The following is a 22,830-nucleotide window of genomic DNA, read 5'->3' as shown; positions in this document are numbered from 1 at the left end:
GAAAGATGAAATTCGTACGAACCATTTTATGATTCACATGTGACTTTGTGCTGCAATCTGTACACTATATTCGTACACTTCTCCAGAGCGTGTGCATGAAGCCTTGGCAACTATTTTGTATTGGAAAGAAGAAAAAAATCCACCAAGCAATATCCTTAAAAATATGTAGACAACAATGACTGTGGAGAGATACAGTGGCAACTGTGGGAGGACAGGAGGTTTGAGTTTGGTATTGACCTATGGCACTTTCCACAGCTAAATGTGGAAAGAAGATAATAGAGAGCAAGGGGAGATGTTGTTCTTTCTAGAGTAACTGCAGAGGTACAATCCCAATGCCCAAAGATGGGATGCCTTTAGTAGATGCTTCCTTCCCTAACCCAGAACTTCTAAGGTGGGATAGAGTCCAATTGTTTCTCTCCTTTATTGTGAGGGTCTCTCCCAGGCATCTTCCTCAGGGTGCCATTGTCCCAAAGTAACAGCTGCCTGGACCATGAGCCTACATGGTGGAAAGCCAGGGGAAATTGTGTGAAGGAATAAAGAGAGGGTTTGCCGCAATATTTTATGAAATTTCCAAATGTATAGCCAGCTTGAAAGAATTTTAAATCAACACCCAATACCTATCACCCACTTCTTACCATTAATATTTTACTGTACTTGATTTATCACATGTCCATCCATCAATCAACATGCATGTGATTAGTCAGAATTCAGTATTTATTTGTAGTTTTCCTTCTTTTGATGTAAACTGTACTGCAATGGAAACAGAAACTTAAGTGGGCATTTATTAGGTTATGATAATTACATATGCTTGTGTCATCCACTGTGTATCAAGCTATAGAACATTATTATCACCCCAGAAATTATTTTCATGTCCTTTCTTAGGCAATCCATGCCATTCCTCAGCAAAAGGGTCGCTGTTCTGTGTTTTTTTTCTACCATATATTACCTTTGTTTGCTTTAAAATTTCATTTAAATTTCATTTAAAATTTCATTTAAAATTTCATTTAGAACAAAACAGTTTGTGAATTTTTGTGTAAGGATGCCTACTTGGCATAATGTTTTTGAGATTCATGCATATGCACGTCAGTATTTGACTCTTTTTTATTGCCAAATATTATTTCACTGTATGAGTGCTGTACCACAATTTGTTTCCCATTCTCTTGTTAGTATACATCCGGGCTCTTTCCAGTTTGGAACTATTATGAATAAAACTGCTATGAACATTCTTGTAAAAGTCTTTTGTAAATATATATTTCATTCTCTTTGGTAAATACTTAGGAGTGGGATTGCTGGGTCACAGGATCAATGTATATTTAGTTTTATAAGAAATTGCCCTCTCTTTTCCAAACTCGTTATCCTATTTTACATTTCCACCGATGATACATGAGGGTTCCGGTAGGAGCTCCAAGCCTCACCAACATTGTCTATTATTAGGTTCTTTAGTTTTAGCTCTTCTGGTGGGTCTGTGGTTGTATCTGCTATTGTCTGAATGTTTGTGTTCCCCCAAAGTTGTATGTCGAAATTCTAACCCCCAAAGGTAATGACATTAGGAACCAGGGGCCTTTGGGACGTCACGAGTGTGGGGTGGGGCCCTCATGATGAGATTAGCGCTCTTATGAAAAAGGCCCTGCAAAGCTCCGTAGTTCCTTCCACCACGTGGAGGTACAACTAAAGTCTGTAACCCAGAAGAGGGTCCTTACCTGACCATGCTGGCACCTTGATCTCAGACTTCCAGCACCCAGAGCTGTGAGAAATACACTTCTGTTGTTTAGAAGCTACCCAGTCTATGGTATTTTGTTATAGCAGCCCACATGGACTAAGACAGTATCTCATTATGGTTTCGATTTGCATAAAGATGGAGTTTTTAATTGCTTAAAATTTGAGTGGGTGAAAAAAAGAGAGAAAATCTTGATCCTAAGAGTACTAAAGGTGGTAGAGTTATAGAAATGGGGAGCGCACTGGCCAGATTGAAAAGCTAATTTGAATAGGTAGTATATATTAATTTTACTGAGTCCAGGTTAAGAGGAGGAAGCCAAGAAACACATATAACTGTCAGAATCAGCTAATAACAAAGGAAATACATTAGGAGGAAATCATAGACAAGACTAAATGAGAATGATGTATTTTATGTATGTGCTGTAGAATTCTAAACATAACTTTGGATTAAAAGAATAAGTTTAAAAATCTTTGGAAAATATAAATGAGATGAGTTATCCTGATTATATTACCCATTTGTAGGTGTGTATATTTTTTATTTCAATGCTGTTCCTATTTAATAAGCCTATTGAGTTTCATTTTGCAGTTGTAATTTTATAAACATGTTGTCAGGTAAAAAATTCCTGAAGAAATGTGCAGCTATATGAATTAGTCATCAAGCATAGATAACACAGATAGACTTGTTAATAATTTTGGTGCCCAAATCATGTTGTTGTGTCTCCTGTACAGTAGCATTTAAAGCATTTTCAGAACTGAAGGAGATTTCAATTATGTGTGTTTTCTTTTGTTTCCCTTGACTTTAATAATTTAGGATAATCTATATCAATCTGACCATTGTAAACCAATTTTTTTTAAAGCAAAATATCCCATTAAAGGAGCATTACATTAACTTATTTTGTATCTACTTATAACCGTTCACATATAAAATTCACTTTTTATAATGTCTTGAAAGGTTTATAACTGCCCTCAAATTTTAATTTCATAGTTTTAATATTTTTGATTAAGAAAGTACATTAACTACTTTTAAAAAAAGTTTCTCTGTTTCTATTTTAGGTCCTATATTAGAGATCACAAAGCAAGATTTTTTTCAAGAAGCAGAAACTCTCATTGCCCAGCATTATAAGAAAATAAATGAGGTTAACGCTTTGCATTTAACATGATATTTTTCAGGACACTAATAACTATTTTTGTATACTACAATGATTGTTCCAAATGATTGCATGAATCCTAATAGATTTTGAATAGAATAGACAGAAAATAAAATCCTTACTAGCTGAAAGAACTGATTTCAGATTGCATTTAAAAATAAGATTTTTCGGCTATACAGATTATTTAATTATACATATATATTTAATTTGCACGTTTGATCCAATTTTTAATATTTTCTTTTAATTAATTATAACAGAAATATTTGGATTAAGTATCTTAAATCAGTTCTCTTTTTAAAGACCATTAGACCAAGCTAAACTGGAAAATTTGCTGTGAGATGTCTCCTCTATGTCTCCAGCATGACATATGCTTACCAGTATCTTTTCCCACACCACTTGGTATTAGAACTGCTTACCAGTCTGGTAGCTCCTTGGGGGCAGAAACTCTATTTTCTGAATGTTGTATCTTCAGCAACAAGCACTGTGCCTGGCCCAGTAAATATTTGCTGAATGGCACAGATTTGGAAGGTGAGAGAAGAAGGAGTAAAAGGGAAAGGACAGCAAAGAGACAGGTGTTTCGGCACAGGGTGAAATTTTGGAGGAAAGCATCTATAGAGGTGATGGGAAATTTGGGGGAGCAGCAGTTATTATAACAAATGGGACTTGGGGAAGACAGGTAAGGGAAGGGGATCTTAGGATGGTTTACTCTGTGCCACACTATCCTATTTCCTTTGGATACTTTAAAAAAAAAAAAAAATTTAAATAAAGATTTGAAATATTTTTCAATGCTTACTATGGGGGTAAGAGGGATTCTAATTTATGTGCTATTTATTTATTTATTTATTTATTTTTTAAGGAGGGCGCAACTCACAGTGGCCCATGTGGGGATTGAACCAGCAAACTTGGTGTTATTAGTGCCATGCTCTAACCAACTGAGCTAACTGGCCCCCCTGTAAATGTTTCTTTTGAATGGTCCTCTCTGATGAGACTGGCGGTTTTATAGGTGGTTTTATTTTTATAATCAACACTGTTAGCATTGCTTAACTAATTTTTTCCTCTAACCAAAAAATACTTTTAAATTATATTGATTTCACTAGTACCCTGTTTCCCCGAAAATATGATTTAGCCAGACAATCAGCTCTAATGAGTCTTTTGGAACAAAAATTAATATAAGACCCGGTATTATATTGTATTGTATTTATTATATTATATTATATTATATTATATTATATTATATTATATTATATTATATTATATTATATTATATTATACCAAGTCGTATAGTAAAATAAGACTGGGTTTTATATTAATTTTTGCTCCAGAAGATGTATTAGAGCTGATTGTCTGGCTAGGTCTTATTTTCAGGGAAACATGGTAGACACATGGGATGCGAACTTCACAGTCTTCAGAGTGAGATAGATGTACCTTAGAATCTTGACCTATGTTTAAAATTTAATCTAATAATAACAACATAATGTGCTGTCTTTGATTGCTTGTAAAAACCTAATGCTTGCATGCTAAAACCTCCTTATTGCTATCTTGAGTTGTCAACAATTTGAATTTGTCTAATTTTTTTTGGCGGGGAGAGGGGAGGGAGTCATAGTTCTGTCTAGGGACTGGAGAATGACTGGACTAAGACAGGCATCATTGTTTGGATAACCACCCGTTAGAAACCTGGGATGATATTATTATTCTATTGCTCAAGGTAGTCATAATTAAGAAGGAATTAAGTGATTGAAATGATCTGAAATACGTATCTGATTATCAATCTCTTTTTCTTGAGACCCTACCTCCATGTATGAGCAGTTGTTTATGGTTCAACAGAAAAAGAGTTTTGGGAGCGTTAGCATGTTACGGACATTTGAAAATTCTTAAAAGATAGTGGAAATTAATTAAATTCTTATATGTTTATTTGGAAATTTCTATTTTGTAATAGACTTTAAAGCTGTATCTGGGAATTTGAGGAGAAAATTACACTTTAAATTTTAAAATTTACATTTTTTTTCTGAAATGGAATGTAATCCTAATGGTTTTAAAGGGCTTTTTGAGAATTATATAGATAACATCTGCTTTATTTGAGTACTGTCATGTGCTTTGTATAAATGCCTTATATAGTAAGGTACTTTGTAAAATGTATTTATTGGATATAATTTTATTAACTTATTAATGAAACTTTCTATATAATTTAATTATACAGTTAATATGACAATTAAATTTAATTAAATTTAATTTTGTTTTATTCATAGAACAAAGTTCAAGGTACTTCTATAAATGTTTTTAGAAATAAACACCAAAAACCGAAATCTGGCAAATTTATATCTCTGGAGATTGAACAAAAGGAAACACTTGATGGGATCCAAGAATTTCAGACAGCACACAAAAATATTTGTTTTCCCAAAGATGTTTCCAAAAGTGAACATTCTGAGGACCCCCCACAACGAACTGCTTTCAAGGAGCCACACATTTTTAACGTAAAAGAAAAATTCAAGGGAACTATAGATCTAATTGCAAAAGGTAAGTTTTTAGTGGAGCAAAGGAGTTCAGCAAACCAATAGGAAAAACTGTTTGCTTCCTGTGTACCTGTAATGGAATTTGCTTGTTCAGACAAAAACCTCAAATTTAAAATTTTAGCAATGAAAGGTAGGGAGGCGTAATTAAAAGAGCTGCTGACCTCTGGGGGCCACTGGAAATTGAGAATAGAGCAAGCTAATGGGAAAGAGGAATTTAGAGGAACAAAACTGGTTCCTCTGTTGGAAGCCATGCCTTCCAACAGAGTGACATTCCTCCTGGTACAAATCCTCAGATATGGTTTAGTTCATCGTTACTAGAGCAGTCAGAGGCTTACGGCTCTGGGTTCCACTGTTGAGTAGGGTAGGTATTTGTGAGTGTATTCCCCCAAAACCCTAAAAGGATTTTGGGGAGCTATAGAGTTTTCCTTTAAGACAAACTGCAGTAAAGGTTTATTCTCTATCAGTAATTTGGTGAGGTGGAAACTGGAGGTCTATTTACACAAACTGATATTGTTTTCCTGAGAATAATGGCTGAAATAAATGACCTCTTAGAACGCATTTCTTCTTATAGCTTTCATAACTTCATCTACATGTATCCTCTTTTGTTGTTGCTTATTATGTTGTTCACTCATTTGAATTGTTTTCATTCAATGACTGCTCTGTGCCAGGCACAAAGTTAGGAGTTGGAAAAACAAATCTTAAAAGACTCAGAGAGCAATGGTGGGGATAAACACCTAGATAGTTTCTTATCATACAATGTCATGATGGCTGTAATAGAGGTGAGTGCAAAGCATTATGGAAGCATCGAGAAGTAACCAACCAAATGATGGAACAAAAATTTCTCAGAAGAGATCTCATTAGGAATTAGCTTTAACAAGAAGTTTGTTAGAGGTTTGTTTAAACAGGAGAGCCCATTTTTAGCAGTGGTAGCAAAGTATTGAAGCCCTAAAGGATGAAAGAACATGATATGTTTTGGAGGGAGAGCTGTGGCAAGAAATGAAGTTGGGAAGATGGGTGCAGCTGGATTTTGAAGGGAATATAACATGAGGCCTAGGATTGGAATTTATGTGTAACGGAAAGTCTATGGTGATTTTGAATCGGGGGGTGGGGAAAGGGTGAGGTATGACCATATCTTTCTGCTAGAGAAATAAAACTGGAAGCATAGGCTGTGGAGAGAATGGTAGCAGAGAGATAAGTAGGAGACTTTCCAGGAAGGAGATGGTTCATGTAAGAGATGGCAGGGGCCTAAATGAAGGCCGTTGTGAAGCCTGAGTGTGGAGGAAGGATGTTATAGTGGCATTTGTCAAAGTGTAGTAGTCTTCAGAACACTAGTCCTGAGTGATTCACCTTGACAAAAGGCTTCTCTGGTTAGATAAGTTTGAAAAAAATGCATTCACTCCTTGGAGATTCATATTGAATACGTATATTGAAAGGTTTGAGAAATACTGCAGAAAAGAAATCTGTCTACTGTTTTAAACCTGGCTAGCCCCAATTCATCGGATCAAAGAATTCCTAAAGAATGATATTAAGTTTTCTAGATTGGAAAACTGAACAGATATCATTAAGTTGAGATAGGAATGCAGAGGGAGAAGCAAATTTTGGGCAGGTGGAGAAATGGATGGGGAAAATAATGAATTTAGTTTCAGAACTGTTAAGCAGACATGTATATGAAAATAGCCATTAGGAGGTTGGAAATGGAGATCTGGCACTTACGAGAGAGGTAGGTGAATTTTGAAGATTCATGTTGGGGGTGATTGCCATTCTGCAATTGTGGGGTTCATGAATTTGTTCAGTCAGCACTTACTTATTATGTGAGATATGTAGCGACAGAATATATGTTACTTGTCCTCAAAAAGTCCAAACTGTACATGTAATTTGTGTGTGGTTGGATGAAGAGGATAGACAACTACAATAGAGTATGATAACACTCTAATAAAAATAAGCTCTACTACTTTGAAATCAATAGGAAGACCACCTAATTCAGATTTAGGAATGGTTTCTCAGGAGAGTTAGTCTTTGGTAAATTTCAAAGGATGAAGAAGAGTTAACCCAAAATAGAGGAGTAGACAGCCTAGCATTTGCATGATTTTGGATATCTGGGAAAGTGATTGTGGTTTACTTGAATGAACTAAAATTATTTTGCATAACTGAAATATGTGGATTAGAAAATAATTAGAGATGACTTGATACTGAAGAACATTGAATCTTAACCTAAAAGTAATGGGAAACATCTAGATGTTTTTAAAAAAAATGTTGACATGATCACATTTGCATTGTAGAACATTTACTGGCAGCAGAAATGAGATGTGATGAATTTTGGAGACACAGAGACCAATGAGGAGACAGTAATTCACATGAGAAAGGATGATGTGAATGAAGGTAGAGGACTGGCGATAGTGTTGAAAGGAGAGATTTTAGGGTTATTTGAGAAGTAGAGTTATCTTGATTTGGTCAACAAGAAGATGGTGCATAAGGCATAGGGAAGAGCTGTGGGATTCCCCAGCTTAGTAATTTGTACTAACTGGCAGCATGGAAACATAGGAAATAAAAGGGCTGGAGAGATTCATCTTATGTAATGGTAAAACTGCCACTAGCAATAATTTGGAATCCAGAGCATGTACTACTGAGCTTTGTAGCTCTGGGTGAAGAAGTTCTGAAACAGCATTATTAAAATATGTTGGTGGTTTTCGTCTGTCTTTGGGAAATTATTATATGAAAGGATGAACTAAGAAAAGTATTGGCCGGTTTAAAGCAGAAATGAAAGAGCATAGAAAGATACCAGGTATTTGGTCCTTGGTTTTGAATAAATGTCTGCTAGGACTTAACATTGGAACAAAATCCAGATTAAGGATATGTCTTTCTCAACCCAGCCCATTATCTTAGATAACCTCAGAGCAGTTACCATTGAGAGACTAAGGCAGGGGGTAAAGAAGTAAAGATGCAAAGGAGATTTAAAAATTATGGGTAAAAATGAACTTTGGCGTGAACTATATTGGCATGTTGAATTAATTGGAAGAAAATAGATTTAAAAATCTACCAAATAGTATTTTAGAGAGTTCCATTGCCAAAGTAACCATGGACCTTGATTTAATTGAATGTAAAATAACCTGACTTGATCAGGAAGTGGACCAGAAAAGCTATTCAGTCCCCAGGAGGATAATAGCAAGACACAGCCAAGGGGCAAGAAAATACTTCCCAGAGAATGGATCCATAAGCCACTAAAAAAAATTAAAAGTAAAATAGAATTTCTCTCGGAAAAGAATCATTATCTACTCAAAGAACTTCACCTCCAGGTTAGGGTGCTTCTCAGTGACTCCAGCAGGATTCAGTAGCTTCTTTGGTCTAGTGATTGCTCTGTGTCTTCTCTATTCCTCTTTTACTGATAGAGTTTTCACCGAGGTTACCCTATACCTTCTCCATTACTGGATGTTGTGTGCTTTGAGGGAAAGGTTGAGACAATTTTTTTTTAATTTGGTACATGTTATTGCTGGACCAGAAGGAGCCACATCTGAACCTGAGGGAGACGATTACAGACAGAGATCCTGGACTCTGAGCAGGATGCTTTGGTGGAACCTTGGGTTTTCTTTTTGGGGGGAGAGGAAGAACATTCTGTCAGGGAATAAGAATGAAAGGATACGGTGTCCAAAAAGGGGAGGCTGTGACAGAGACTATCTAGATGCTCATCAAACATGTTATATCTTTTTCTTCATGGGTAATTGGCTAAAATACTTTTATCATGTCACCTGTTGTTAGGTGGGACTGTGACTGAGATTTGGCTCAATGGATTATAGTTGGTAGTGATACACATCCATAAAATGTCTTGTTTTATCCTCCCAATGTAGCTTCCCTCATTTTCAACTATGAGGACTCTTTCAATATTCTAAAACAATTGCAGTTTCACCCATGGGAGAGTGGTAAAAATGTTTTCAGTGTCTGTGGATTCAAAAACTTTTGTTCAGACTTTTCAGTAAATATATAAAACTTGGTATGAGGAATATAAGAGGAAGAAAACACGTTCATGACTTGCTTTCTCATGGAACTTGTCGTCTAGCTGAAGAAACGGATACCCATTAAGTAATCCCTTATATGCGGATTGAGCTATATGACAAATGAATTGGACCTGGACTGGGATTCAGGAAAGACTTCCTAGAGGATATGACATTTGACATAACATATGACAAATGAGGAGGAATCACTCAGACAAACAGACCAGGAGTAATTTCTGCTAGGAATTCTAGGAGTGCTAAGCCAGGGGGAAACCATTTTCAATGGCCTAAGTGAGGTAAGCACAGAAGTGCTTTCAAAGAAGTGCAAAAAGAACTTCTGTGGCTGCAGTTCTGAGAAGGAGCAGGAGAGGGTTGAGCTGTGGCCGCGTGAAATAGAGAACCTTGTAGTCAGTGGTGTGCTACTACCAATGTTTAACAACTGGCTATGGTGGGAGGTAGGAAGAAGCCTGATTTATAGCTTCTGCCAATTTCCATGTAAATATCCTGATGTAGCCAATTTCAAGCTACCAACATGACATTACTGATTATGAAAGTTGGGAAGAAAGGCACACAATCAGCTTTCCTGAGCGTTGTGGCAAACACTTTACATGCACCACTAGAAATCCTCTCAGCCTCACTTTTGACTTCAGCTACTGCTGTAGTGACTAGTTCTTGCACAAGGCTTCCCTATCTCCTTCCTGGTTTGGGATGCCCACAGGAATGAGTGTGGTACTGACACATGAGCCACCAGGAAGGGAGGTTGAGATCCGATGGATAAATATTTCTTCCTTTCTTTACCTCGGCAGAAGGGTCTCAGTTATAGTGTACAAAGCTTCTCAGAAGGTCTCAAACAGTCAAGATGATCAGCACCCAAAGGATTCTTACATTAGCTGTCCCTTTTTCTTTTTTCATTTCACCATCATTCATTCCTCTTCCCTGTGCTCACTTCCTTACAATAATCCCTTAAAAATATTTTGATGGCCAGTTGTCAGTACTTGCTGAAAGATTGGGTGTGGAGTGTGAGGGAAAGGAAATGTCAAGGGTGATTCTTAGGCTTTAGACCTGATGAACTGGTAGATAAAAATTGCCAGTCTTGGAGATGGGAAGAGAGGGAGATACAGTTTTGAATGGGCAGAAGCCCAGAGTTGAGAGTTGGGCACAATATGTGTGAGGTGCCTATTATACATAGAAATAAAAAACATGTCCAATAGCTAGTCTGTTATATACATGTGAGCTCAGAGGAAAGGTTGCAGTCATCAGTGTACAGAGTAATATGTCCAATAGCAATTCAATATGAACCACCGATGTGGTCACTGAAAATTGTCTGATGGCCACATGCAAAAGGTAAAAAGAAACAGGTAAAATTAATTTTAACAATAGATATATTTAACCTAATAAATCCAAAATATTGTCATTTCATCAATACAGAAATTAATGAGATCGTTTACATTTTTTCTCAAAGTCTCCAAAATTCACTGTATATTTTAGAAATTGGTCTAGCCGCATTTCATATGCTCAATAGCTACAGTTGGTGAGTACCTATTATACAGCCACTCTGTACATCCCAGGTAGAGATTTCATTTAGAATCATAGACTTAGATAAGATCATCGAAGTAGTTAGCTCAGGTGGAGGAAAAAAATCCAAGGACTAAGTCCTGGGGTTACCAATATTTAGAGGACTAGAAGAGGCATACCCAGCAAAGGAGGTGGTAAAATGAACAGTCAGGAGGGAAATCAAGAGAGTGTGAAATTTATTACTCATACTTCAGTTAAGGAGGTAAAACACCTTAGACAGGAGCAGGGGAAGCTCACCCATTGTCCCAGGAAGAAGGCAAGGTCATGGGCACAGACACAGGCCACTTGATAGACTAGGTGATGTCACTACTTCTACTTTTTCAGTGAAATTAGAAGTGAGGTCTTTACTTGAGGATGGGGTGGGAAGTATTAGAATTTTGAGGGTAAAATAATCATCATCTAGGAAAGTGTGAAAGCGCATGGACTATGAATGGAAAGTTTGTTGTGAAAAATAAAATTCCCTCTTCTCCCCTGCTCTCCCCCCCCCCCCCGCCTTTTTTAAGAGAAAAGAGAAATTGTTGGGAAGTATCAATAAGCATGAAAAGAAGAAATTTCAAAAGAAGAAATTGACTTTATCTTTAGCCCTAGGGTATGGGAGGGGTGGAAGAAAAGTTACCCCTTGAGAGAGCTACTAAAGAAGCTATGTCCTTAGGAAAAGAAGCATGGTTAGAATAAAGAAGGTAGGGGGAACATATAGAGAACCTAGAATATCAATTTAGCTGATGAAAGATCTGGGGTTTCTTAGGGTACAATGCACAGTTTGGAGAGGTGATTCAAGAAACGATGAAAGATTGAAGGTCTATGGAGATTAAGGTAAACGGCAGAGAGTGAGAAAACTAATTTTGAGGGTCTCTTAGAGAAGGTAGGTTCTAATAATAGTCTTTTTGGGGGATTGTTCTCTTCAGCAGTTTGTCATTGCAAGGCCAAGGATGTCTTGGGTGGGAATTGTGAGAAAGGAGCGAAGATTTTATCAAGACCGCGAGGACAGTGGTTCTCCTGAAAATCCTACTACGGGCTCTGTTGAAGTCAGAGGTGTTTTACTAGGAGCCTTTGTGTGTGTCCCACCAGACTGCTATGAAGTGTTGATTTTAGAGTTTATATTTGAATTAAACTTGTAATTTATTTCTCAAAGTTCTTATCTCAAAGAGCGTATATTAAGTCTGTAACTTGGATCAATTTTTAAAACGTATTGCCAATATTCACTTCAGTATGAATGGAAACATGATCTAAGATATCAGTGGCATTAATTCCAGAAATTGATTAAAGTTTGTGAGATTAGAAAGAAAAGTGAGTCTTGCATGTGTGGTATATGTAGCTTTGGCTCGTGCTACATTGACAAATTCAGTTGCATTATCTTCCATAAGCTGAACATTTTATGTGAGAACAGGCCAAATATTCCTTGAATGTGGGCCAAGCATATCAACTTTAAAAGTACACTGTAACAATTATAATATCAAATATCTTTAGTAAATATGTTTTTTTGTGCTTGCATATAATACACACTCATATTTTTCTTAATAAAGCAAAATCAGAAAAATATGACATGATTTCCTCTTTGTGTATATAAATATATGGATATTCTATAGTACTGCTTAACTAGCCTCTATTGTCATACTGCCAATAATTTATGAAAACTGATGACTATAAATCACATATAAAAATCAGTTTTTATAATGTATATTAAATATTAGTTTATAGTTACCATATAATATGTAGTATTCATCTACTTATGCATTCCCTTTGGAACGAAAAATGTTTGGTCTCATTTCAATTTACTTCAATTTGAAAATAGATTTTAATTAAACTCAATGAGATTTCATGATATTCATGTCAAGCAAATACATTTAGAGTTGGTATTGGATTGTTCCTTAACTAGTTTGGAAAGGAGTAGATATGTGTGTGTGTATTCATTGGTTTCCAAAACACAAATCGTTTCCTTTAAATATAAATGAATGCATAATGAATTTTAATAATGCTTGCAAATAATTACATGTTTAGAAAGCACTGGAGAAACCTATCAAGAAAAATGACTTTGTATAAGTTTATTTTTTGGCTCATAGTGATGACAATTTACTAGTTTTTTGAGCAGCAATGTTTATAAAATCTCCTATTTTGTATTTTAATGATTTTAAGTGTATGTATAATATAAACAAACATATTAAAACTGTTTTTTACTCATTCCGACAAAATTATTTTTAAGAATTTAAGACCAGATTTCATAACAACTTATAAGAAGTGGAAACTAGTTTTTTTTTTTTAATGAAATGTAAAATTATATTGAATTTGGTATTACAAAATGATTTGATTTTTGAAGCTTTGGAACTTGAAACATTCTCATTTCCCTTCATGTATAAAAACAGACTCTAATTGAGATATTTCTAAATGAGGGAATAAATTTGGGATAATGTCTTTAGAGAGCATCACACACAGAATTTTGCAACTGCTTCTCTTAGTTTCTTCCTGGTTTGTTTCTTCCTATTTCTTGTCAGGAATTTTCTTTTGCTTGCCTATGCTCTTCACGAACCTAAACAGAATTTTTAAAATTAGCAAATGAATAGAGTTGTATATCTGAATGACAAATGTCTTCAACACAGTCATTTCTCCTTTATGCATTTTCTCTTTTTGTACTGACCTGGTAAGCTCTGCAATAGAAAGATGCAGGATGGAGGAAACTCAAAGTAAGACAGGAGACTCATTGTTTTTGTAGTAACATGGTTTACTACATTGAGGCAGCCACCAAATTCATTAACTTTTAATAAATTGATAATATCTTAAATAAGAAAATTATTAAAATATTATGAAGGATTTAGAGACAATTGAAAGGCATAGTTTTTACCATCTGCCTTCTATTAGCTCTGTTACTAGCCTGAGGACAGTTTAGGGAATAACAGATATCTTAGGATTAGAGTAGTGACTTGCAGAGGTTTGTTTATTAAGTACATTTGTTCCATGTTGTGCATTTGACAAGGAATACAGGCAGAAAAGATTTAAGAGGTTAGTGAAATACTTCACAGTGGGCTAGGGTCCTTTCTAGGTCATTTGTACGTAAGCTTTATGTATGAGTAAATAATACCAACTTCTCCAAGGAAGGAAAATGAGAGCAGTTGCTTCCTAGAAATGGTTTCCTGTTTTTAGTGAAAACCTTCTTCATTGGACATTTGTTGTTTTTGGCTTCTCAGCATCCTTTAACCTTACCTGTGGTAACAACACTCTGATTTGACCTTGGAGAAAAAGTCCTCCCACTTTGAGTCTGTGCAGTTTGGGGAGGGCTGTCACCATCCTCCCTAGCTCCAGGGTTGGCATGCGATTCAGGCATAGTCCACAGTGATAGGTGGAGTGAAGGGCCTTAAACCAGCCAGGATGATGTGAGTTGGGAGGTACCAGAGAACACATGGAATTCTAGAATAAAGTCAACAGTGAGCTGGAGAGTGAGCTGAATGATGCAGAGAAGTCAAGTCGTGAGGATATTTTTTAAGCCTCTGACCCAAGCTTTGCTGAACACAAACTTTACCTGGACTTTCCAGTTTATGTGAATTTGTGAGCTACCCGCTCTGGGAAGGCAGTATGGCTCAGTGGCTCGAAACATAGGAGTTCATCTCCCTAGAGTCAAATACCAGCTTCCTCTCTCATTAATTTCTTCTATTTCTTTACACTAATGTGGTTTTCTGTTGGTTTTCATGGATAGTCTGATGGAAACATTCCTTACCGAGACATTGTAGAAAAAATGTTTTACTTACGGTGTCCTGCTGACACCTTGATTTTCTGGCTTCCAAAACTGAAATACAGATTTTGTGGTTTTAAGTCCCCAAGTTTTGGGTAATTTGTTATGATGGGCACAGAAAACTAATGCAGTGTACTTCCGAGTAAGTTGCAACTGTGGACACCATTTAAAAAATATTTTTTCCTTGTCTTAATGAGTGAGTGCAAAAGTGTGATCAATAGACTAATTGATTCAATTTTCCCTTCTTCAATCAAATATTAATTTAGCAGCTATATTAAGCTCATGCTTGAACCAGAGATACTGGGTACCCTGTTCTCTGCCCTCATGGAACTTTCAGTTTAGTAAAAATTATCTCCCCACCCCCTTAAAAATATAGCTCTTGTAGGTTCTTTGGTTTTGTTGTTATTGTTTTGATGGTGGTGGTGGGAACCGGGGTTATAAGTAACTCTGCCTTTTCCCTTCTGAGTTTGGAACCAATTGAATTGGGAAATAAGACACAGGAATTGGGTAAATGGGGTTTCAGTGTTCATTTTGTTATAGGGACATCCAAGGAGAGAATACTGCTCTGCAAAAGTAGCCCGGTGGCTCACGAATCCTCTATTAAACTCATTTTCCCAGTCGTAGGCAGAACTTGCCAGCAGCAGCCGTCAACAATCCTGCCCTCTGAACAATGTGGCCCGTGCCCTCTAACTAAATCATGTAGTTCAGAACAGAGTATACGGCTTCTTCCATGCTGGCAGCTTGGAAATTCCAGAGGGATTAAAATCAGCCTGACACTTCTAATCAGAGTGAGGAAAGGGGGTGGGATAAAGCAGGCCTTTACTCACGAACCAAAGCCATGGATCTTTCTGTCCAGACCATACCCTCGTGTTTCTTGTGTCTCTGTACTCCCCAATGGTATAAATTCCTATCAGAGGCCACTCAGAGTAGATGTTGCAAACTGCTTGCAGGATTTGCCTATAGTCTGAGGCTTGCATACTTTTTGAAGAGTTTGGAAAGGAACCACCATAAACTGGGCATTAAGGTAATTAAATCTTTTACTGAGTGGCATGTAATTTCTTCCGAGCAATGCTAGGCACTTCGGGACATTAAAAAAAGTATGACCCATGAAACACTTCCTTCCTCTCAGTGATTTATATGCAGCCAAGGGACCCATAATTATTTCTGTCCTACTGTGTGAAAGTTGGTTAACCCTAACCACTAACATTTGTGTTAATTTAACCTTTTGCACGTACAAATAGGATCATCACAGGCTAATTAGTAAATCAAGTAACATTCACTTTAAACATTTGAGGCTGAACTTAGTAAGATCTTAGTTGTCTTTCAGAGATAATACATTTCTGAGGTTGACATGTTTATATAAAAGAAATAAGCAGAGGCTAACTTAATTGACTTCTCTTTTGACTCTTTTTGAAATGGAGTTTTTTCATTGATTTCCACATAAACTAAAGAATGTTGTTAAGACATTAACCCCATTTCCAGTAAGAGAAAGTCTTTTGTCATTTTGAGACTGCATTGTTAATATGCTGCTGCCCTAACTTCTTCTGCTGCCTCTGGTCTCAAGCTGACTCAGTCTTTACATAAAGTTATCCCAGAGCGATTTTTGTAAAATGTGAATCCTACACTCTCTTTTTTCTAAAATTCTTCAATGTTTCCCAAGGGCTTACAGGATGAGGTGAAGTTACATGCTTTATGCATCTCGACTATGAATATTAAAAAAATTGATTAACCATTATAAAAGATTGAATTAGCTTTCTATTCTTTTTATGGGAAATATGAAATTTTTGTTGCGTGAAGAGGTAACCAAAGGGTATATAGCCAAATAAGTAGGAAAAAGTATTATAAAGGTGTGTCTGGTAGTTAATTAACAAAAACATTACCTTTCTAGGTTTTGTAATATTATTTGTCAGTTCTTTAGAATTTTTTATTTGGGGTGTTAACCTCTAATTCTCAATATTCACATTCATGCCTATTTTATATGTATGTTTTTATGGATGGCCCCACAAGTTTTAGTCCCCAGAATATCTGGATTCACTACTGATGGAAGGTAAAATGAGAAGCAGGGATATCAGAGGCTTCTGTTATAAAGTAGACATAGTGACATTTGGATGATGGCAAGTATTTATGTTTGAGGTTTGTTTTGAAGGTAGCACCCTCAACAGGATTTGCTAATGAATTGGTTATTGGAGAGAAAGAAAAGGGTCAAAGATGATCAGTTCATCAGCTAATCCTTTTGAAGGTTATGCCTTCAAAACAAATTTAAAACCTAAATGACTTTGCCCCACTTTACTGGGATGGAGTTGCCATTTACCAAAGTGGGGACATCTGTGGGAGGAACAGATTTGGTTCTTAATACCAAGAGTTCAGAAATAGTCATATAAGTCTGAGATGTCTGTTAGACATTTAGGTGGAGATATTGAATAGAAAGTTGGAATCTGGGTTTGGAATTCACGGCAGGGGTCTAGGCTCAGTTATCACTTTGGGATACCTCAGTTTTTAGAAGTATTTAATGCCCTGAGGCTATATGATATGGCCATCAGAGTTAGGAAAGTCCAAGAGCTAAGCCATGAAGTATTTAGAGGTCAGGGAAATGAAGAGAAGCTAGCAAAGATGACTGAGAAAGGCACAGGAAGTGAGGAAGGAAAAACAAAATCATACCCAGGACAAGAGACTGAAATGTGCTGGAAACTGAGTGAAGAGGGTATTTCAAGGATGAAGGGTGCTTGGTTCACTGAGTTAAATTCTGCTTATACATCAAGTAAGGTAAAGACTGAAAATTGACATTGAACTTAGCAACGTGAAGGCCAGTGATGAACTCAACGACTGCTGTTTTGGTAGTGGTCAACTCAAAAGAGAATGGGCAGAGAGAAATTAGACATCGAGTATAAGAACTATTTCAAGGTGTTACATAGGAGAACACAGAAATTGGGTGACTCTTGAAGGAGGTGCGATCAGAGAGAGTAGTTTTCTTTGTTTTAAGGTGGGAGAAATTACAACATACCTGGTTAGAGCAATCAAGAGGATAGGGAAAATCACTAATAAAGGAAAGAGAGGGGAGGGATGTCCTTAAGGTGGGAATGGGTGATAATTGTACAAATACAGGGCGTGGCTTTTGATTGGAATGTGGATTATTTTTACCTGAAATGATGAGAAGGTACAAAGAGGATATGGATACTGACGCTGTCAGTAGAGTAGCCCAGGTGGTCTCTCTTGATTGCTTTTGTTTTCTCAGAGAAATTGAAAGCGAGGAAAGCAGATGAAAGTAACGTTGGGGGAGGTGTTGGAGTTTTGAGGACAGAGTGGAAAATATGCAATAGAAGAGAGGGGAGAGTGGAAAGACTAAGGAGCTGTACTATGATTACTAGATTGCATTAAGGTCCACTTGGGTTCATGTTAATGAATGTGAAAGGAGACCAGTCATGTGTTTGTTTGCTCCCATCACATCAATCACGCAGGGTGCACATACCACAGAATAGGTGGAGGCTAAGATTCACCTGGGGTTTTGTGTTTTCTCAACTGAAGATGTCAAAATAAGGGAAGAGTAAAGGAGTTGATAGTTTGAGAGAGTGATTGTAAGGATTGACTTTGGAATTTAAGCTGGTTAAAATACAAATGTGGCAAGCAAGAGTGAAAAGGTGATAGGACCAATGAATTACAGGTCCTGGTAGGGGTCAAAAATCGTTGGTGATGGCAAATTACCTGAAAAAGTAGAAGTTAGTGATTAGAGAGTAAAATGCTTCAAATTGAGCTCAAGTAGCCGTGATTGGTGGTAAAGAGGAACAGGGCATGAACATGATCACATGTGGCTCCTTGAAGGGAGACAATAATTTCTTTCAGCTTTTTATAAGCTGTACTTCAGCCAGGCAGATAGTCCATAAGTGTTTCTGAATGAATTTAGAGAAGAAGTTGACTATTGGAATGGAAGGAGATGATGAAAGCAGGTCCCTCTGAGTCAATTTTCAAATGACCAACTGCATTTGTCCTTCTACATTTGTGGGGTGCACAGGACAAAGACCTACTCAGGCTAGCTCAAGTAAAGGGGACTTATTTTAAGTTTCAGACCTCACTAAACACAAAGAATGGGAACATAAAATACTGCTGAGTCTCATAAGAACTGAACATCCACTAGGAACTCAGTTGTGGCTGCCCTCTCTGTCTTTCAAGGACTGCTTGGTCTCCCATCCTGCTTCTCCCAATGGCACAGCTTTCCTCTGCTTTTCCTCCCAGATAGATCTCTTCTCCTCATCTTATACACAGGCCGACATAATCACCTCAAGTTCTAAGTCGACATGAACTTTTGACTTCACATATCTAGCTCATTTTCTCAGTGTTCATATTTCTGGCAGAGGGACATGACGGGCCTAGGTTGAGTTAGGTGATCCCAAAGCCACAGTCAGGCCGGGAGTGATAGTGAGAAGGTACCACTACGGTCCTTAGGCCCAGCCTTTCAGTAGAGTCTATCGATAAGAGGGGTTTGGGAGAAGGGGGCCACATGAGACAGGCCCCAAACAAGTCATCTTTTAGTGAGGGAGGGGGTCAGGTAGAAAACAGCAGGACCTATTGTCTTAAGCAAAAATATTTTTGCATGTATAAGAACAATATATATTTTAGCTTCTATAATTTTATCTTCTGTTTTAGTAGAAGTTCAGTAAAAGATAATCCTATTATCATCTAGTTAATATTGGTTCTTTTGCTAGTTACCATTATTATTAGCAAGACTTGGCCGATCAGTGTCTTTATAAACTTCATTTTATTTTCTTTGATGAGGGCACTTAATTGTACCTTGACCTAGTCAGTTAATTTTTATCAGAACATACCAGGATAAGTTCTTCTTTGGGCCAAATATTTAAAGAATAAAAACGTTCCTCTTCGCAACTCTGTACTAGGGAGATACTGATTAAGCCAGCACTGTAAGAATAGATTGGGCAGTAGCTTCACGTGACGTCAACAATCTTCCAAGATGAGGGGACAATGTTCTTATTGTCATTTTAGAGGGACATTTGGTATTCTTACTCTTTGTAACTCCAAGAACATCTCCCATCAGATTGGTTTGCCTGTGTATTGATCTGTATTCCCTACTAGAAACTCAACCTGTAGAGGGCAGGGGTCTTAACTTGTTCTCGTTCATATGTGCCTAACCAGATGAATGGTGGGCTCATTTCGGACCTGAACGATATCCTATAAATGTTTGTTGAATAATGGAATGAAAAGGTGTGTGTGTGAGTGTGTGTGTGTAAGTTACTAATCAGGTTGAAGCAAGCCTGGTGATGTTTCAAACTATTCCATGTACCGTTGAAGGGATACTTCTGTTATAAGGTGCTGACCCCCGTGTTACACTTTAAGAAGACCTCGTGTGTGTGTGTTTGTGAAGTGTGCCAGTTACTGTACAGAATAAAGAGATCAATTGTAATTACTGTCCGGTGGAAAACAGCTGTTACTTAAGCTATTCAGTGCCCAAGGCAGTTATTCATTTCTCTGGCCTGCATGGATGCCTCCAAAATGATTCTGTCACAGCATGTGTGTTCTGGCATTCTCTCCGAACATTGGGAAACCTGGAGCCAAGGATCTATTAGTGCCTGAAGTGTGGAATGTGTGACATTGATCATTCCCTCTCGGAGCTGGCACTGCTCTGAAGCAGCCTGAGAACCAGGGGAACAAGCCCGCTGCCAAATCCATCTGGTTTTGATCCCAGTGCACTTAATGAATCAAAACATTATTTTAGAGACATTTTATTTTATTTTTTTTTTAACTATTCCAGAAGTTCAGTAAGTACTCTGACTATACTTAGGATGGATTAAAAAAGCACTTCATGTAGTCACTGTAGAGACATTCACAAAGACATGACAATGGGTGATCATCCCATGTTTAACAGGTACTCATAAGTACTTTCCATGCGATTGAATTGATAGTAGTTTCTATTTAAGTCCTTGGTTTCCAGCTATACTAAGCCGCTAACCGTGGCCTTTAAGTAGAATTTAAAAATAGACTGGGATGTGTGGTTGTAGCTCTGTAAATAAATGACCTTTGCTTTTTTATTTTTCAGTGAAAGTTTGGAAATCTCTATATATCTCTACAAGCTGATTTTTGGTTTTAAGAAACAAAAATGCTTCTAACTTTCTTCTCTTGGAGGTCACTTAGTGGAGAGTAGAACAGAGGAGAAAAAAAAAGCATATATTGAGCATCTACTATTTACTAGTCACTATGTTAAGCCATGCTTTATCCAAAATCTTGCAAGATAGGCATATTATTAGTTGTGTTCTATGGGTAAGAAAACTAAGCTCAGAGAGAGACATTCCCAAGCTGCTGTCACGGACCAGGATTTGAGATCTCACTGATTCTAAAATTTGCACGCTTCCCAAATCAGGGTGCTTGGAGGAATGAGGGTCTTCTCATTCCTCTGGGAGTACTTAGTAAATCTTTTCCTAAATTAATGGAAAAGATTGAGCAGGTCACTTTTCTTCTCTGTATCTCAGTTTGCTTCATAAAACTGATCTAATCCCTTGCTGCTTTGGAAGGCTATTCAATTTTCATGAAGAACTATGTTCTTTCAGGAAAAAAGTTGTCATTTAAAGTGCCCCATCTCATTCTGAGATAATAATGAAAATGATGCCATTGTCACTTATGTCCCGTAGCAAATGAATGCTTTTCTGGTTCTTCCAAAGGTGTTCCCAAGTGGCAGTGTCATTCTCAGTAGGTCCTCACAATCGCATCCTGTGGATGAACACAGAGAATGCCAGAGAGTGGTGACAGCTAGAGATAAGTCAGCACTGATTGCTGATATAGATCAGTAGTGAAATATTTGACTATTGCTATTGCTTCATGTTCCTGTCTGACCAAAGCCACAGAGACCTGATCCATTTTAGAATTTCAGCAGAAAAGAAATGACATCTGAGGAGAGCTCAAGAAATCCCAGGAAATGAATATATTTTTTGCTAGTAAAAATGAAAAGACAGGTTAGAATTCGGCATGAGCTTTCGCAGTTGCTTTTTTTATTTATTTTTCTTTTTATTGTGAAAAGGATGACTGTTCCTACATCTACCCAGAGAATCCTTTCAAATAATACCACATTCATTATGGGCAAATGGTTTCCTTGGATGGGAGGAGCAGCAAGGTTATGGGGAAGGATGGACTGTTTCTGTAAAAGAGGTGAGGGAATGATTACTTCGTTGGGCCAACAATAGTGAATTGCCCCAAATGGCCATTAAGGTGTTCTTCGTGTTCCTAGACAGTTTCTTAGATAAAACCGTTATGTGAGTAAATCTTAGCAATGATACTATGTGTTTACAATTTTAGAATCCAATGCTAGAATTAGCAGGCCATCGGTACATACTGCCCAAGATATTTCTTTGCCTGGCTTTTAAATGAAGCTTGATTTTAATTTATACATGCTCTTTTGCCTTGTTGAAAGAAAAAAAAATCACAATAGCTCGAACCCCAATTTGCTCAAATCTGACTTTTGCAGCTGATTTTATTTATTGATAGGCATAATTACATTTAGAAAAAGTTTTATGTCATCAGCAGTAAAATCAAATGAGTGTATGTATGACTTTTCTAATCATTTATTTTGTACACCAATTTTAGTCATCCAGATCTACAGATTCGGGACTCTCTTTCCCTTGAAAAAGGAATGTTTTTCAAGTGTTGTTTTTCACTGTAACTAGAGGTTGTACTCCTTTTGTGGTTGGCCTCCTAGTTTTATTTTTTTCTGGAAACTGGAGTGCATTTTACATCTTCCTAGATATGTTCCCTTGTTTGTATCCCTTCGTCTTGTTCATGAAGAAATATTTGCACTGCTTAAAGGAGCAGCTTCTGTGGCTGGAGAGGGTGGGTAACAAGAAGATTGCTCATTTGTGAATCCATACTGCTCATATAGCCCAGAAGGATGGTCTGTACATGAACGATCATGGGAGTCTAATAAATTTGTCACACTTAATAAACCCTCTGCATCTGCTTGAGAAAGAATCTGAGATTTAGAAATTAAAATAAAGAATCAAGGTCTGGTTCCCTTGCTACATGATCCTGGCCAAATTATTTAACATATTGGATCCTTGGTTTCCTATTTTGTTAAATGGAGATGATAGAAATACCTGCTGACTATGTTGCTGGAGGACCAAATGAGATTTTTGTGTGAAAACATAATGTCAACTATAAAGTACTAGGCACATTATTAATGA

At 37.0% G+C, this 22,830-nt stretch overlaps 1 protein-coding gene across 1 annotated transcript in view; it reads left to right on the top strand.

The window, feature by feature from the left end:
• The first annotated feature begins 2,318 nt into the window (after positions 1-2,318).
• The window catches only part of IQCM (IQ motif containing M), a 248,625-nt gene continuing 228,113 nt past the window's right edge, over positions 2,319-22,830 (top strand). The window contains 3 exon segments of the mRNA XM_033135403.1: positions 2,319-2,328; positions 2,770-2,852; positions 5,111-5,378. Coding sequence (XP_032991294.1) covers positions 2,319-2,328; positions 2,770-2,852; positions 5,111-5,378 — 361 coding nt within the window.

This window comes from Rhinolophus ferrumequinum, chromosome 18, assembly GCF_004115265.2.
Source record: "Rhinolophus ferrumequinum isolate MPI-CBG mRhiFer1 chromosome 18, mRhiFer1_v1.p, whole genome shotgun sequence".
Lineage (NCBI taxonomy): Eukaryota > Metazoa > Chordata > Mammalia > Chiroptera > Rhinolophidae > Rhinolophus > Rhinolophus ferrumequinum.
This window is presented reverse-complemented; position numbering and strand designations above follow the sequence as displayed.